Here is an 18343-nt window from a genome sequence, read left to right on the forward strand (position 1 = left end):
CCCACAAGAGGAGTGGAGCTTTATTGGGGGGAGGGGGGTAACAAAAAGGAAAATAAGGCAGCACAGAGGAGTGTGTTTGGGGCTTTAAGTAGGGCAGGGGCGCGCGGATGAGATCCTAAATAACATTTACATGTGTGGTTACCTCACGTGTCCTTTTGTGATGACAGCCGAGGCTGCACGACGCGCATGTGCGCTGCTCTGCTCAATGATAAGCGCCAACTGCTGGCGGTGTGACCTCAAGTCAACTTTTCTTTACTGCAGGCATGCGATCACCCCCACCACCGCACGCAAATCACTGCAGGAGGCTCCGCTGCCTCCCTGTCTGTTCGGATTTGCGTTACGCGTCCTTTATCTTGGCTTTTTCTTGAAACAATGCTTCACTACAGTCTGTGTTTAGATCATTTTGTTCTCAAACCCCTTTATTTGAATATATGTATTCATTTATTATTTGGAGGATTCCATGGGTTTCAAATCTGGGCTAGGCATTTCTGTGTGGAGTTTGAATGTTCTCACTGTGCAGGTGAGAACATTTGCGAGAACATGTGTCAGGTTTTGTTTTCCGGGTTTCCTCCCACCGTCCAAAAACATACATGTAAGATTGATTGGTGACCATTGTCTCTTTGACGCACTGGTGACCTGAACAGAGTGTACCCTGTCCTCGACCATATTCAGCTGGGATTTGCTCCTCTTCCCATTCCACCCTAAACAGAATAAAACATTATGAAAAATGGATAGATAGTGTGTATGTGACTGTCTGTCTCTGTGTTTGCCCAGGGTGATGTACACTGCCCACAGTTACCTGGGATTGACCCCAGTGCCCTTTGACCCTGAACTGGATAAAGCAGTAATGAAGTGCGAAGACATGTTTACTTCATCTACTCCAACAGCCATAATATTTGTCAGTTAATGTCACACACAAATCCTCAAATATACATCTCGATGCCCTGCTGTTATTTTAAAGTGCACACTCATGCACTGCACATATTAAATTTTTTGTTAAGCAGTAATTTGTGGTTGAATGCTGGACTTTTTTGATCCATCCACTCATCTTCTGTCACTTTATCCTGCTGAGGACTGCAGGGTGCTAGAACAGATGTATATGGTTTGTGTGTTTCAAATTGAAATACATTTAGATATGCTATGATTACAGAACAATCGCAATTGCTATAAAATGTAGTTGGTTAAAAGGAGGTCCATCCTCCCATCAGCTGGAACCTTGTAGAGAATAAAAAGCCCTATTGGAAAAGGCAGATTATTAAGTCATAAGTTTGATTTTGCACTAAAACAAAATAACATATTGTAACTGTGATTTTATTTAATATTAGAATTACAGTAATCAAATACAGAAGTATCTTGAGTGAGATTTATTTCCCTTTTAAACTCTGATGTACCCTTCTTTGTCATGATTTTTTCCCCTCAAAGTTGGAATAAGGCCACGTCCCCCCTCTGAGCTCTGAAACATTCCTCCTTTAGTTTAGTTACAAATTGTATACCAAGTGAGAGACATGCTAAAATGAAAAGGAAAAAAAATGCGTTTGAGTTCCATTTTAGTCAACTCGTGATTTCCTGACTTTTAAAGCCAACATAAGTGAAACTGCCCTAAAATGACAATGGACTAATTTAATGACTTGTTACATAAGAATACCAGTAAAGTTAAATTCCTCTACTAATGTAAATGTGCTTTTCTTAGCGTAAAACTGAAAACAATTAGCTGCCAAATTCAATATCAACTCAAAACATGACCAAATTGAGTAAATGCATTGATTTTAACCAAATGCCTTTGATTATGTTTCCTTTTTTTCCAGCTGATGAGTTTATTATTTGAATAAGAAAATTCTATGTTTTAATCCACATTATACTATAGCAAAGCACATTACCATAATATGGTTGTTACACACTTTATATAAGAAATCTGCTTCATATGTAGATGCCAAAGATAGAATAAAAGTCATGTTTTTGATAATGAAATTAAATGTGGTTTAAAAATCTAAAAACATGATGCTTTGAACAATACATGCTTCACAACAGTACACGTATTTGTAACTGTGTAGGTTTTGTCAACATACTCAACTTTACCCCCACAGTCTAAAAACTTGTCTTCAAGTTAATTGGTAACCTGAACTCTCCCTTTAAAAGCGAATGGGAGTGTGTGATTGTTTGTTCTGTGATGGACTGCCAATGTCTTCACACAGCTGGACCCTGTGACCACAAGCTGAATAAAACTGTATAGAAAATGTAAAAACAAAAAACAAAAGATGTGTGTATGTATTTGTCTTTCATTAGTTCATCACTGATCATAACTGTATAGGATCTGTTCCACAAGGTTCCCTTTTTTGTAAGACCTTGTATGAACCTGTACATTGCCTTTTGCAGTGGAATTATTATGTATTTAGGCTGATCACTTTGGCACAGTTAAAATTTCATTGGTGTTTACGCAAGCAATTAAGTTGTTTTTGTTGTTGTGGTTAGCTGCTCAATGGCAAATGATTGAAAGCGGTAGCTTTAGCCTGAAGGAAATGACATCTAATGTTATTAGTTTGTGTTGTTGTCTCTAAATAATATCATAGATCAAACTCAGTATCTGTGTTGTAAATGAACTTAAACAATATACGGCACTGTATTGTAAATATAGTCTATACCTATATGCTGTTTTTAAAAAGTCAGGCTCCTGAGAGAAATGGACAAAACAAATCCGGATGTCTCTCAATAAAAAGTGTCAAGTCATTTCGAGTAAGGCTTTAACGTCAGCCCTTTACACGAAAAGAAGAAATGAAATCCGTCACTCACTGACTTAATCATCAAGTCTACCAAGAGCACAATGTCAACATCACAAGACAGTCCCACGTTTTGTAGTTTACTTCTGTTGTAAGTAGTTTGTCCGATCAGGCCAGCTCACAATATGAAGCATATGATGTGCTGATCCTCGGGAACAAAAGCGTATTGTTGCCCCGATTATCCATTTACAGCCCGAGGCCATACTGGTCCCAAGCATGTCTCAGCCAACCTATGTGCAACTGTGTCGAAAGTTCACGTCTCCACTCAGACTGGTGCTGTCTCTACTTTTGTCTTAAGCGTCATGTGCTAAAACATGTAAACTCAAGTTGACGCTCATACACAAAGAGCAAACAACGAGGTAAAATGTCAACACATTTTGGCAGGTGAGGCATTAAAAGGCTTATTTCAGTGCTTCGGCCTGCTGTGCCCTCATTAATTCCTGCTACACGCCATGTGAAAATGAGGCTATATAAGGTGATTGGGACACAGACATTTCCATTGTTATGCTTGGCAGAACCAGCAGGGTCTTGCTGTGGTTGGTGTTTGTGTGCTGGAGGAAGCTAAACAGAGAAGTCTGTCAGAGCAGCTCTGAAACCATGTGAAGAGCGACTGATGGAACACTTGACCCAAAGCTGTTCTCAATTTGAACTGTCACACACTCTTATGACACAGCTCGGGGCACGGCATCATGGGTGTTAGACTACACAGTAAACGCATTCACTCGGCCATGCATTTCACACCACAAAACGTTGCATGAACCAAGAATTTATTAAATAACTTTACAAAATTGTTTTGATGTTTGTCACATGAGCTACACAATGCTTTTGATCCCTTAATTCTGCCCGTCATGTCAACAAGCTACATTATGCACACTGTTATTGATGAGTTCCCTTGTTTTGGTCACTTTAGTCCACAATATCTTACCGTATATGATCTTCACTTCTGTTGTATATTTATATTTACATGCTGTTGTGCTCATGCACAACTAAATTTACAACATGTCAACTCTGGTACCACAGCTTGACTCACATTGGCACCAGTGACCATCTTGCATCACCGTCGGCACGCATCACCGGTCGTGTGTCACTTTTCCGCGCAACATTGACGTGAACATTCATATTTTCCACAGTTGTAAACAAGTTGATGCTCCATGAATATTTCCCAAAACAGTTTACAAACAACAAGAAATACAGTAGAAAATACAAGATGTTTATGCTATTGGTCCCTTTATGAATAAAGTCTGACTTTAAGTTCAAACGGAGCTTCTTTTTCCCAGCGTCCAGATAGTTCGCTGATTGAAACAGGACTGACATTAGTAAAGGACTAAGAGCTTTAAGCCACTCATTCGGTGGCTTTAAGTTGACTCAGTGTTCATAAAGGATTTCAGTTTTTACAAAACAAAAAAAATTTAGATTCTATTTGCTGATGTTCAAAGTATTTGCTTTGTTTTAATATAAGCACTGAAGGAGAGGGTGAATGTTGCTGAAGTTACAGCGTCAAGTATCCGCATCATACACGTTAATTATTCACATCATGAATCAACACAATCAATCATATAGAATTTTTTTTTTTTGCTGGTGATCCAGCTACATGTCCACAAACACCATGAAGCACCAGCCGAGTCCGCCCACCAGAAACATGGTGATCTGCATGCTGTAGATGATCAGGTCGTTCAGCACGCCAAAGTCCAGGCGGCGGTGGCCTAACAATAGCAGCATGACGGACAACTTGTACTGCAGCCGCAGCAGGACGCGCACGCTGATGTACTGCAGGAAGAAAAGGGCGGAGAGCGACACCCAGAGAAGAGAGGTTAGCAGGCTGCAGCCAAAGTACAGCAGGAAGCGTAGGAAGCTGTACATGCAGCGGGAACGCAGGTAGAGGTCAAAGTTGTTGTATTTGGTGCGCACGAGCTTGGACGTGTTGGCCGCCCCACAGGCTGAGTGCATGCAGGTGGTGTGGGGGCCATGGAAGCTGCGCACCCGCCGTGGGATGGGGATTATAGGCATGGATGGGCTACCGGAGCCCAGCACGCTGCACGGGGGTCCTTGTCGCTGGGCAGGTCTTCTGTGAGAGTTGCTTCTGGGCTGGAGGTTAGCTTCATTTGGTTGTGGAATTCAGAATGGCTCCTGATGGGGAGGGAGGGGGTGTCCGGGAATCTTGTCTGTGGTTTCTATCACTTCTTGAAATGCAACAAAGGTTCTGTGAAGAAATTACAGTCAGTATCAGATTTCATGCAAGCCGAAAATGCACACGCGTACAATATGTTGTGGATTAATATGTATAAAGATATAAGAACTGTTTGACGTCAAGAGCCATAAATAGTGTAGAAGTCATCTGGCAATATATATTTTCCTTAAATGTACAGCTTCTACATGCACGTTGAGGTACTTGTGATGTTTGAATCACTAAAACGCAGCAAGCACAGCATAGTTATAACCACCAAACACATTCCCACTATATGCAGGTCTAGAAATAAGTAATAATGTTGAAATGCTACATAGTTGGTTTTTTTTCATATATGTGAAGCTATTTGGATAATTGTTAATTTCAAACACAGTTCGCACAAATTCCATCCCTCCAACATGCATTTGCTCTATAACTAAGAGGTTATGCACACAGAATATTTTCAACCAACTCAAATGCATGCAGACCTGTGTTAATGCATACCAGGTTTTTTTTTTTTTGGGGGGGGGGGGGGGGGGTTTGGGCGGGGGGAGACGATTGTTAAGTTTTATATTGACATTAAGATTGTGAAGGTGTTTGCAAAAATAAAAACAGAAACAGGATATTACTCAAACCCCAACTTCCACTGTATTTGCCACAGACGAAATGTTGTAAACTCAAACCTATGGGGGCCAGGGATACTGTAACTGTAACCAGGTTCTTTAGGAGATATTTGTAAGCTTGTGCATGCACATGAGACTATTTATGATGTTTTGGACAGTTTAAACACATATTTTATTCCTGAAAGGAACGTTGTTACGATGTGTGTGGTGGTTGTGGTGGTGGTGTTGATGGGGAGGGGGGGCAAAACCCAATATATACTAGACATAATGAAATACACATACACACAGCCAACACAAGAGATGTTGAAGCTTTTCATGCACAGTAACCGAGGCATGATTTGAATGGTTAAAACACAGGAGGCATTATTAGTTTGTAAAACTCAACACACATTCATGATTGTGCAGACACAGTGTTGTTAACCTACTGGGATGCATACATCCAGTGTCATGTGTAAGCTTTTGCATGCATAGGAAATATTAATAAAGTGGTTTTAAATAGTTAAAACACAGCTAGCACAGTTTGTATTAATTAATAGACACGATGGTGTGCACACACACGCGCGGTGATGTCAACCCATCAGAAAGCATGCAAGTCACTGCAATCTATAAGTAGACACCTTAAAAAAAATATGCACGAAAAAGCTACTTGCTATAAGCACATTTACCTCCAGAAAGCAAGTTTCTGTTCGGTGTTATGGTTTAGAGATGAGTGATCGTGCAGAACCTTACATGCAACAAATCCGACGACGTTTTCTTCCACATCAAGCAGATGATGACTTCTGGCTTATTGTGGCATCGCGGCACATTGCAAACAGCTGACGGTAGTGTTTGCAACACACACAGTGTTTATTTTCTTTTAAATTTATCCTACCAAGATGTGCTAGCTTTTAGCCGGCGGAGACGCAGAGGGAGCCGGTGTGGTGCGTTCACGTACCGTCGCAAAAAATACGAGTCATCCTGCTGCGCGTGACGCCACGACAGCTGCGTAATTAAAGGAAAAGCGCACCGACAAAAACAAAAAAACACATTTAAAAATTCACCCTCACAATATTTTGGACTTTGTATGAGTGATTAACGATACGAGTTTGGGCCTACTCCACTGTTCAAGAAACTCCACCGATTTAAGAAGCGGTAAGGTCAATTTCACAACCATTTGGCCTTTCGGCCACATTTCAGCATTATTGATTAAAAACAAAAAACAAAAAAAACAAAAACAAAGATGCAATGCGTGATTATGTCCTCCCAGTATGTCACAAGATTTGTGACTAAGCTTTTTTCCATGTGAGAGACTCACATCAGACTTCTTGGAGATAAAAGACATTTCTTTTCTGAGTAATCTCCAACGTGAATGACGAACTGTACATAACAATATTGTAGGGTCGTTTAAGCACTTTTAAAGAAAGCTGGAAGTTAATGCTGGAAGTAAATATTTGTGCTTGATGTCTGTAGTGATTTTAATATGTGTTTTAGCTTTATATAAAAACGAGAATACACAAATGCTTTGAATGAAAAAAAAATGATTTCTCAAAATAGATTGTGACTGGGCATTTCTATTAAAAAAACATGGTTTATTAAAAAAATAACTTCATATGACTTGAGATTAAGTGTATTAAATCAAGATGCTTGTACACTTAGATATGCTATATTTACAAAGTAATAATGATATAAAGTGTAACTGTGGTTTTAAAATGTGCACCACAAATAATGAAGGCAGGACCCATATATGACCCCTGGCGTTCTAGTTTCTCATTTTATACAAACAAACAGAGACACACCACCACACAAATTCACTTTCTACCTTGGGATAATTTAGAGGAGGGATGTCCCAACCTTTTCCAATGAGGGCCACATTTAATCATGTGAAAGTGCCCAAGGGTCTATAGCCAATGATTACAGTATTTTGCTTGATAAAAAAAAACAGTGTCTTCCTATCTGATATCTGATAGTAGCTCTTTACAGTTTTATTCCCTTTCTTGGTTCAGTTATGGAAACCCAGCATCTAATAATCTTACTTTTGCTAACAAATTACAATAGGGGTTGTTTTAAAATCAAATTCCTTCCTTTTTGATGCTAAGAAATATGTCAAACGTGTGACGACTCCACCTGCACTGGAAGGTGTTTTCTTCCTCGCGCTCTAATGGGAATGCATATGCAGTTTTCTGGGTGTCGGTTTTCACCCACTGCTGCACAGCTTCACCTCTCTCCTCAAACTATTGTTCTCTAACTAACTACTACCCTCTTTAAAAAAGGGTTTTTCATCCATACACATAAATATCTAGTCATCAACATTAAATTAAAAAGTCTTTCAGTTGCTTGTGATTATGGAGCTCTGTATTGCACAGTGACTTAGGTTTGCGTTTCAGTCAAAGTCAGTAGTGACATATGATAATTACAATTAATATACACTAGTTTTTAACAGATTTGTGCCAAAAAGAATTTTTTTTTTGAAAATGTGGTTCAAACATTGTGAAAAGGGGCCTGTGTGCATCTCCATTCATCTCTGTACGACCAGCTCAAGGTCGCACAGAGTCTCCACTTCCATGTCCTCATAAGTGTGCGTCTTCTCTCTCTCTCTGTAGACTATATAACCTTCATTGGGCAGATTTATGGGACCGCTGAAGGATTACATCTCAGCTATCTGTCAACAAGCCAGATGGCAGCAGGTATCCATAAGTCATAATAAAGGCAGGCATTTTAAAAAAAGAGTTTATTACAGTTGTTAATAGTGTGCAGGGTCACATTGCTGTGAATTTAAAGGTGTATTATGCAAAATTAGAAAAACAAACCTTGCAATATTTAATCAAACATGCATTAAGCTGTCAGTGAGGCTGAATATATTAATCAGTGTATTTTGCTTTCAAATTATGATTGGGTTTAGTCATAAAATCTATATCGGTCATTAATTTGAGTGGTAGCCAAATTCCGAAATCAGTTGGGGTCTTAAAAATTAAAAGGTTATGTTTGATAAAATGGGGAGTATTTTATGTGGCCACTAAGCGGTCTTCACTGTCACTTAAAGACTTTAAACCACCGTGCAGACTTCACTTTTTCTCTTGGAGAACTGTATTGAAGATATGACCGTTTTGGTAGTAGTAGTGGTTTTACAATCAAGTAGTCATATTTAATATCTTCAAAACAACGTACTTGTCATTTACTATCCCAGTCAGCAAAAGCTTTTAGAAACTCAACCAGATCACAGAAAATAAAAAATTCTAAAACAGGTGATGATCAGTGCTCAAACTACTGATCTGACAGTTTGGAAGACGGCCAGCTCAGCCTCCTGATCCACAACTAACCTTTATGCATCAGTTGCTATAATCTGACCTTTCATGGCAGTTAGTTCTGTTTTTCACTCAGGGGACAGATTATTAATCACACAATCCCTTGTTCAGAATATTGACAATTTTTTCTGTGGAATCATACAAGAGACCCACAGTCACAGACCACCAGCCTGTCAAAATGTTTTAATTGTTGTTTTATTGTCAGAAAACAAACATCCATCATCAAACATCCATCTTCTGTACTGCTTTGTTCAACTTAGAGTCATGGGGATGTTAACCAATCCCAGCTGACCATGAGGGAATGCAGGTACCGATCTGGACCACCATCAAGACTGAAATGCAGACTTTTGGACTGTGAGTATAAAGTGGAGACCCGAGAGAAAATACAACACGTGCATAGGGAGAATATGAAAACTCCACAGTGAGATTCCAGGGATGTTTACTTATTATGACTCCAATATAAACCATGCTGCTGCAGATTTTAGTTTTTTTTTAAATATAATATTCATAGCAGGTCCTTTCAAACGGAAAAACTCATGGAGCACCCACTTTGGAAAAGAACATTTGTCATTTGAGGTTTAAATCATAACCAACTCTTTTTGTATTTTCATTATAAAACTCAATTATGTTTCCCCCATTACAACCCACTACGCATCAGCGGTTTGTTTCCTCAGCAATAAAACGTCATTATTCTCATTAATTAAATAACTCCCAATATGCCCTCAGCGAAGATCTATAGGGTAGTGGTTAAGATGGTGAAACGATGCGTTTAATGTTCTTTTAAGGTGTTTCTTTCCTTTTTCTCTTCCAACGATTGAAACTAATTAGTATCCCCTGAAGTGTTCCTGGTATCCTTGGATGATATTCCTTCGATAATTTTCTTGTGCCTCGAGTTGTTTTCGTTTGGTTTTGCTTCAATGTGTGTGTAGATGTTTGTTGGATTGTTTTTATTCCTGCGGAAAATAATTAATGACATCTTAAAAAAAAAAAAAAAAATGCTTAAAAGAAAGTCCAGTACACACCAGCTTTCAGATTCACATCCAAGAAATGCACTTACGTTATGTCTAAATAACCTACATGATAAATTGGGAAAAACAAAGAATCTGTCTTTTGTAGTCTCGTACTGTCGCTGGTAGGATGTATTGATCTGGGAAAGAATTTACAATTTTACTATAGCGAGCTCTTCATGCCTCTCAATATTGCTGACTAGACGACAAAAGTAGAAACAGGTCCAGTCTTATCGAGTCTCATATTTGAGAAGCTGCAAACTTACAAACAAAGATCGCAGATATACCAGGACAATCATTTTTAAGCAAATGAATTAATCGAAGTGTTCCTGAAATAGGATTTATACATCTTTACATAGTGTGGATGGTTGAAACTGACTTCTGTGTAGACACGTTTTAATTAAATATTGATGTAAAACCCAAGTTTTTAATCCAAACATGTAAGTTGACTTTAGCTTAAGAGCTATTTTCACTGCTGTATTGAAACATGAGTTAGTGCAGCCCTATTGCTTCGACGTGGTTAATTTGAGTCATGTGTGCCACTGTGAAAAATAACAGTTAAAAAGTATTTACTTATTATTGGAATCAACAAATCATACAAAGGACAATGGCTGTAATTCATGGCTCATATGTTATAGAGGAGACAGTTTGTTGAGCTGGATCAGGCAAATATTGCTGGGTTTTACTTTCATAGGCTCGCTTTTGATTCTACGATATCAAAGAATACAACTTAGCCCAATGCTGGGAATCTTTGAAACTTTTTTTATCTCACAGCTGTCTTGAAGCCACAGCTTGTTATTGAACTACATACTTGGCTGTACTGTAAATCACTGTGTTATCTCACCCCTTTGCCAGTGGACAGATTTGGACACTTTTTTGCAGGATAAGAATCTTTTTCTTTCTTTTTTTTCCTATCCTCTGAATTGGATTCTTGAATCTTTGGATCTCTGACTGAAACTTTCTACTCAGGTTGTTGAACCATTTGTCCCAGCTGAATTGATTCCACTCACAGAGAAACTTTCCTGCTCGTCTTTTTCTCTGCAATTCCCCCATTGAGAAAGGAACTTATAATGGGTTGCAGTATTTCCTGGTGGGAAGATTAATGGGGGGCATTTAGAGACGTGTCTCACCAGTTATCCGAGCTTGTCAGATGGTGAAGAGGCCGATTCTTTCGTTGGGGGAAAAGATTACGAAAGCACAATAGAAAAAGGACACATTTGGATCATAAATAAAGAAGTTGTTTGAATGTGAATATGTTGTGGCGCAAATATACAGCTACTTTTAAGAAAGATTTAGTTTTTTTAAAACTAGCTGGAAGAACAAGATTTGCTGCAGATGATCGAAAATAAGTTGTGACTGTGTTAATGCAGCTGGAAAATCAGTTACAAATTGGAACATTCATTCCCACTGCCCACTTGAAAGGGTTCAAATGACAGCCCAAAAATCTTCAAACAATAACAAACAACATAGTTATTTCCTATAAAAATCAAAATACATAAGACTTAAGAGGCAGACTTTCCTTAAACACGCATGGACATATGGGGAAAGCATATCTGCTAGGCTAATGATTTCTTGATGTTTCCCGTTTAAACAAAAACATTCTCTCATCTCGATGCCCAGAAGTCATTGGATTGAGTGTCGTCAACTTTGCCCGCCACAGCTCTTTTAATCTCCCCACTTTCTCAACGGGAAGTTCCCAGTTTAACAGAATTCATATGTGTTGTTCACACTTGAAATCTGGAACTATCCACTTCTTGATAATCTTGAAGTTGTATGAAGTTAAAATCCTCAACTTACTGCTTTTCAAAACGTTTCTTTTTAATAAGTGCAAATCACATGGGTTGACCTATTTACAAGGCTCTCTGATGAAACAGAGCAGTGCAATGTTTGAGGGTTTTTATTTTTTTTTTGCGATGCCCAGTGGGAGATCTGATATAATATGCAGACAAAGAACACAGGCCTGGTTGATATATTCCTTTGAATTCCATACAAGGCTTTCCCCCCCTCTTCACTGTCATTTATATTTCTGTTTTCTCCTAACTATAATGACATGTTCATTGTTACAATCAGAAAAGCTTTTTCTTTAGTGCCCGTTGGTTTACAGAGCATGAAGATGCAGAGTTTTTATTTTCCACCACTAGAGAGAGCTGTTTGCCCAGACTTCACAGCACGTAGGCCTTTTCACCTTAAGAAAAGCAGCTCATTCAAGGGCGAAGCACCAAGATCTCTCACCTACTTCCTATAGGAGGTTCCCTTGAACAAAATCCAGCTGCTATATTATTGCCTTATTTGATAAATGGACACATTCAGCACCTTAACGCTGCCAAGTCTAAACGCCGCCTTTCCCCTGGTTAATAACTGCTTCCAAGCTGAGGAAGCTCCTCTGTGTCGCACCATTACTAAGAAAAACGATGTCAATAAAGTGGCTGATAGTAATTTAGCCATCCATGTGCCCTTGCAAAGGATGTATACTGTTTGTAATCATGCATTATGGCAATATTATTGGCTCATATATTTTCCTCCAAAACATGTAGACCTTTAGTGGTTTGACTCGTATTCCTGAAGGTTGGTGAGGGAAACTGAATACTGCATTGATTTACAGTTTTCAGTTTTTAAAAGTAACTAAAAGAAAGTAAAAAGTTTTTGTTTTGTTTGGACGACTTCTTTATTGAAGTCTAAGTTTTCCAGTAAGTTTGTTGTTGCCTGTTTGCCAAAGATAGTCAAAGCTGTACCCCCCCCCCCCCCCCCTAAAAAAAAAGCCCCTTTGCCAATACACTGCCACCATGACCCAACCAGCATCAAGAGTAAGCGAGATTAAAGGGGCAACATGTCAAAATCCTCTTTGACTCCTTCAAATGCACTTGGGCTAAATCAATTAATTCATTAACTAAGTAGAGGTCACAGCCAATAGTTGAGCTCAGACAAATTAAATCAATTAGTCTGGCTAATAAGATGAGGGGGAGTTTTAATTAGTGAAAGTTTAATCAAAACCGTGTTTGTGTCGCACTGCCTTATGAAGCAGCTCCATGGATCTCCCATAGAGAGATCCATCAGGCCTGTGAGACAGAACTGAGGCCTCATATTATTAAAACGTGTGCATATGCTTAGTTTTATGTCTTCATATTTTAACTTTTTTTTAAGTTTCAGTCCAATGGTCTCATTTAGGAAATGTACCTTCCCGACAAGGTCTCTTTCTCCAAGGAATAGTTTGAGCTGCAAATGTGATTATCACATTGTATTTATTTAGATTTTTCAAGTAAAATAAATACAAATAGAATATGAGAAAAAGGGCTTGGCAAAGAAGAGCTTCCAGGATACTGAGGTGTGCAGAGTATGTCAAGCTTCAGAGAAGAAATTAAGTACCCAATTGAACTAATTAAAATAAAACTGCTGGGTCAGACACTAACTTTTGTTTCTTTGGCTATATCACAATGAAGTGCGAAGTAACTTACCACATCTCTCGCCAAGCCCTCTTTCGTGTTTTTTTCTGGTAGTTTCATCATCTCGTGTGTGTGTGTGTGTGTGTGTGTGTGTGTGTGTGTGTGTGTGTGTGTGTGTGTGTGTGTGTGTGTGTGTGTGTGTGTGTGTGTGTGTGTGTGTGTGTGCGTGTGTGCGTGTATGTGTGTGTTTCATAATCCTGTCAAGCCATCTGTTGTCATTAAAACCTGCTCCTGTTGCAGTACAGATCCCAAGTATTTATCTGGCCAGATGTTACTTTAGATTGTTGTATCTCAAAGTTTTGAAAAAATTACCCCCCCCACCAACACTTATCCCAAAATGTAAACTCAAGTCAAAAACGTATAACAAAAACAGACAAAACCTCAATTCACATGAGTCAAGATTGTTTTAGTTTAACTTAAAGAGGACATAAACTAAATTCAACAAATATTTTTAATAACTTAAATGACGCAAACTGCCCCATGAAGTTTAATTTATTCACTGGAACAGTGCAGTTTAGAGGAGTTTTTAAGTCGTCTCTCCCATTGGTGTTCACTGTCTTGTCTGTGTCACCAACCACATGTGGCTGGATTGGGCCTGGCGAGTGTTAATCCCTGGCATAAGGGGGTTAGGCTGGATTATCGACTGATGTGGAAACATCTGTATGAGTGAGTGAGAGGGTTATGAATCTTGGACCTAGAAAAGGAGACAGGGATGTTCTGGGTGGACTGTGACTTGTAGAGGCATGTTTAACCAGCTGCAGAAAAGAGGATGCCGGGGACGTTAACAAATAAAGATTAGATGGACACTCAGTGTCAGAGTTTGGCATTTGCAGTTTTGATGTATTGGTTAGTTGAACCTCCGGACAAATGTTCTGCATAAATGAAGACTTTGTGGGTCCACTTCCTCCAATCTCAACCTTTATCGTTCTGCTGTCAAGATGTTGAATTTGATTTCACCTCAACTTGCTGTAATAACACATGGAAATATAAAACTATCACGAACAAACATGACTACTTTTTTTGTGTTTTTATCCCTGTGTGCATTCATGCACAAAATCAAAGTTCTATTTCTTTTTGTTGCTCGCCACGTCCCTCCAGTGGGACCAGGAGCCTGGTTTTGTGTTTTGCATGTTTTGCATACAGACCTATTTCTAGCCGGTAGTGATGCATGGAGGCCATTAATATGCGGAGATGATTTAGAGGGCAGGGGAGACCGGGGGATTAGGTTTGCCTCAGTCCTCACTGGAGGGGGGGGGGGGGGGTTGGAGAAAGAGGAGGTTTACATCAACAAGCCCTGATTTACGTTGGTGAACAGATGGCAGAGAAATTGCTCTGTTTGGAAAAGATGTTCAATTTATTTCAGTTGATATTAGAGAGGGAGAAACACAGGAGCATAGAGAGGAATAATTGATTGTTGCTGACAAGGAGGGCTGAGATGAGGTTACTGTAGAAGCAGGTGCCGTGAACATCACATTGTAAAGTAAAGAAAATGGTTCAGCTGGAAGCTTTTCTGGACTATTGATCAACATTTTGTGAATGATACGACAGGGTACTCATTAAGTTTTGTCTAGTTTTATCTTACCACTTGCAATTTCTTCAGTATTCTGTGCATGGTTAATGCGGTTATTATTTATATGACTGGGCTTTGTTACAATACAAATTAATTGTGTGGCTGCATAAAGTTCCATTCCGTCGCTGTTTTCACAGTCTTATAGTGCATCCATAGATCATTATAGTCTAAAAACCTGTTTTTGCTGCCCTAGCAAAGCTGTAAGCGCTGTTGCAGTTCATGCAAACTCATCGCTTTCTGCCTCCATGTTTGTAACGTTCACCTCCTAAATATTACACATTTCTATGATGAAGCCAGAACATGAAGAGCCGGTGGAGCTTAGTCAACAGAAGTGATGATCTATTTGTTTCTTTTAACTGATCTATAGTTGCATGATTTTAGAGATGATGAAAGAATGAAAGTAGGACAATAAAATTATATAAAAATACTTGAACCTGGTTCATGCTTGTGGCAAGTAGATGGGTGTTTCATTGTAATCTGTTTTGCTTTCGATGCGTTATTCAGCAGTGCAAATGTTTTTCGGAGACTGTATGACTATGGAGTAGATGGTTGAAGATAATAGCGGGAAAAATCTATGGGTTCTGGGTGGGCATTAGTTTTTTTGAAATTGTTGTTAACTCTATTTTTTTAAAGAATTGAATGGAGAATAAAACTATTGAATATGTGATTAAATTAACAGTTTTAAAACTGAGTTTATTGTAAGTGTGATAAAGATAAATCATAAATCAACTTTAATGCACAATTATAGGTTTATCAGTTACAACTGTTACATGTTATATATTATATATAAAGCCTTACCACATACTTCACATTAAAACCATACAACTAGCAAAATAATTATATATTTTTCTATATTTTATCTCTTCTATAGGTATAGGCTGTGTGGTCAGCTCAGAATTGGGGAACTTTGATTATTATAGGGGGTGCAAAAATGTCCTCACTACCAGGGGGCCAAATTACTGGAAGGATTTATGAAAAATGCGGCACACTTAATGAAAAGGATTTATATCTTTGGCATTTGGAATACTTTCAACTGATGACTGTACTTCAGTTCTTCCTACGATACCACATAACCAAAAGCAGGATTGATGATCCACCCTTTTTTCCGCCTCCAGCTGTATGTACTACTGTCTTTATCTGTGCCCCATTAATGATAAAACAAGTACAAAAGCACCCCAGCTCAGATACCACTCTTCCTTTACTCTGCCGTATCTCGGGTCGCCTGAGCCAACAGATCGAAATACTGTACGTCCAAGTTTATCCGGTGACATGATGCTGGGGTGAAAAGGTCAAAGAACAAGAATCTCTGCCCGTCGGGACATAGCATTGGACTTCTCATACAGACCCCGCAATGCCATGTGGAATAACTGAGAAAAGATGGTCTCGTGATGACACAAGCAAAGTGCTTGGATAAAGAAAAATGCAAAGTCACCTCAAAAATGTGAATTTGGACTATGTTGACAGCGCTGGTAGTTTCATGGTGTGACTTTGTATTTAGATCTGTGTGCATTGCCCTTTAAGGTAGACTTTTTTTTTTTTACTGCTGCTGTCTTTAAACAGAGCCAACATGGGAGAAATGGACAAGACGTAAAATTTCTTTAAGAATTAAAGCTTATGGCCATTGGCAAAGCAGCGACAATCACATTAAACCTTGGTGGAGGCTTGTTTTATTTTCTGGCTTTTAACTTAAAACATTTTTTATTTTTTTTTTATCCGACTTTGAAAGGTGTGTGCAGATAGTGTACAGATGGGGACCACTGATGTAAAGTCTCCTGTCAATTAAGAATCCATACACTATCATTACATCAAATAATTGGAAGCATGATACAGTGACCACATACTGGATCAAATCAATACAGTCCCCACTTCAAATCTGCACACGCACGCACACACAGACACACACACACACACACACACACACACACACACACACACACACACACACACACACACACACACACACACACACACACACACACACACACACACACACACACTCACACCAAGAATTTTACTATATAATTGATTTATGGTGATCCAACCTGCAGAGACATATCGATCCACAGAAGCTAGCCTGCTGGCAATTTGGTGATTCAGCATTTTTATGATTAATATGAACAAGTAGTCCCAAATGTATTTAGTATATTTTACATAAGTCGGAGATTGTGAAAAAATAAACTTTCGATTCCTAATCAAGTGGAGTCCAGCAGTCTTTTTGTGTTATTGCGTCATAAAACGGACTGCTCGGAGGCCCGCCGAGTTTAACAAGCATGCAAAGAGAGAAAGGTCAATGCTAACGACAGTCTTCCAGTTAAGAGCGTGCCAATACCAACAAATTTAGATGGGTTAGAAACCCCCGGGATGTCGAGACCCGCATGGATGTTGGGCTGGCTTTTGCATGTGTGTGCGTTTGTGTACAGACCCACAAATAAGTGGTGCAACTGACGTATACTAGTGAAGTAAAGCTCGGACCACTTGCCACCATTAGCCTGATTGGCCTGAGAGGTCAGCAGGGGTCAATTGATGGGTCAATCACATTGTCGATTTGATGACCCAACCACACTGGCTTGGCAAACAGAGGGCTGGATGCCGGACACACTCGCTCTCCCTCCTCTCGTCTTGAGTTATTGCGCATGCCAAGACTACGATACATTAACACAGAAAAATCTATCCGATCACTTATGCTGATTTACGTTTGGACTGCTGTGCCCTGTCAACCCTCTTGACCAGCTCATGCGAACATTTTAATGCAAGAAGATTTATGCTGCAAATTATTTCAGCGTGGTAAAATATGAGTGCATGGGACGTGACATCTGAACGCCGTGTTTGTGTTGGATTTTTCAAACCGGAGAGAAATAAAAATATCTGATGTTTTAAGTGTGATTTATTCTCAGAACCTCTTTCTCAAAACCATCTCATTTAACTCTTTTAATCAACATATAATGCTGCTCCCACACATAGTTTCCCTCCTGTATCAGTTACACTCATCAGCTTTAAAAAAAAAAAAAAAGAAAAGAAAAAGAAAAAGAAGCCAGACCTACTTGGGAGTTGAACCAAAACGGTGGCCTTGATTGAAAACACAAGATAAACGCATCGGTTTTCGAGGCCCGTTTCTTAATCTGCAGCAAAGTGTCAGGAGATCTGCGTATCTTTATCTGCACCCCATTAATGATAAAGCACGTACAAAAGTACCGCAGCTCAGATACCACTCTTCCCTCAAGCTGCCAAATCCGGACGTGCCCGAGCCACCAGAATGAAATACCTCCACCTTTACCCAGTGACACCATGCTCGGGTCAAAAGGTGAAGGGTCAGCGTAGCAGGCGGCCTAATGTCTTTGCATAGCCGAATGTAGTCATAAATTGATTCAAGCGGATTGAACGGCGCATCTGAAATGCAAACTCTTTTCAAGTGCTGTGAAATGGAATCAGCAATTCCCTTTTGTACAATCAAAGCAATAAAGCTTCAGTTGCTACTTCAGTGAAA

General features: G+C 39.2%; 1 protein-coding gene across 1 annotated transcript; it reads right to left on the reverse strand.

Annotated features, from left to right (window-relative positions):
- Positions 1-3648: 3648 nt before the first annotated feature.
- tmem250 (transmembrane protein 250) lies at positions 3649-6388 on the reverse strand. Its single transcript, XM_080510411.1, has 2 exons — positions 6291-6388; positions 3649-4974 (listed from the first exon to the last, which is right to left on the reverse strand). Exon 2 carries the CDS (start codon positions 4779-4781, stop codon positions 4362-4364), a length of 420 nt encoding a protein of 139 aa, XP_080366537.1. The 5' UTR covers positions 4782-4974; positions 6291-6388; the 3' UTR covers positions 3649-4361.
- Between the last annotated feature and the right edge of the window lie 11955 nt (positions 6389-18343).

The sequence above is a fragment of the Blennius ocellaris genome (assembly GCF_963422515.1).
Source record: "Blennius ocellaris genome assembly, chromosome: 15".
Lineage (NCBI taxonomy): Eukaryota > Metazoa > Chordata > Actinopteri > Blenniiformes > Blenniidae > Blennius > Blennius ocellaris.

Bases quoted from the DNA above. Each gene is read 5' to 3' on its own strand.
- tmem250 (XM_080510411.1), bottom strand. From the start codon at position 4,781: ATGCCTATAATCCCCATCCCACGGCGGGTGCGCAGCTTCCATGGCCCC.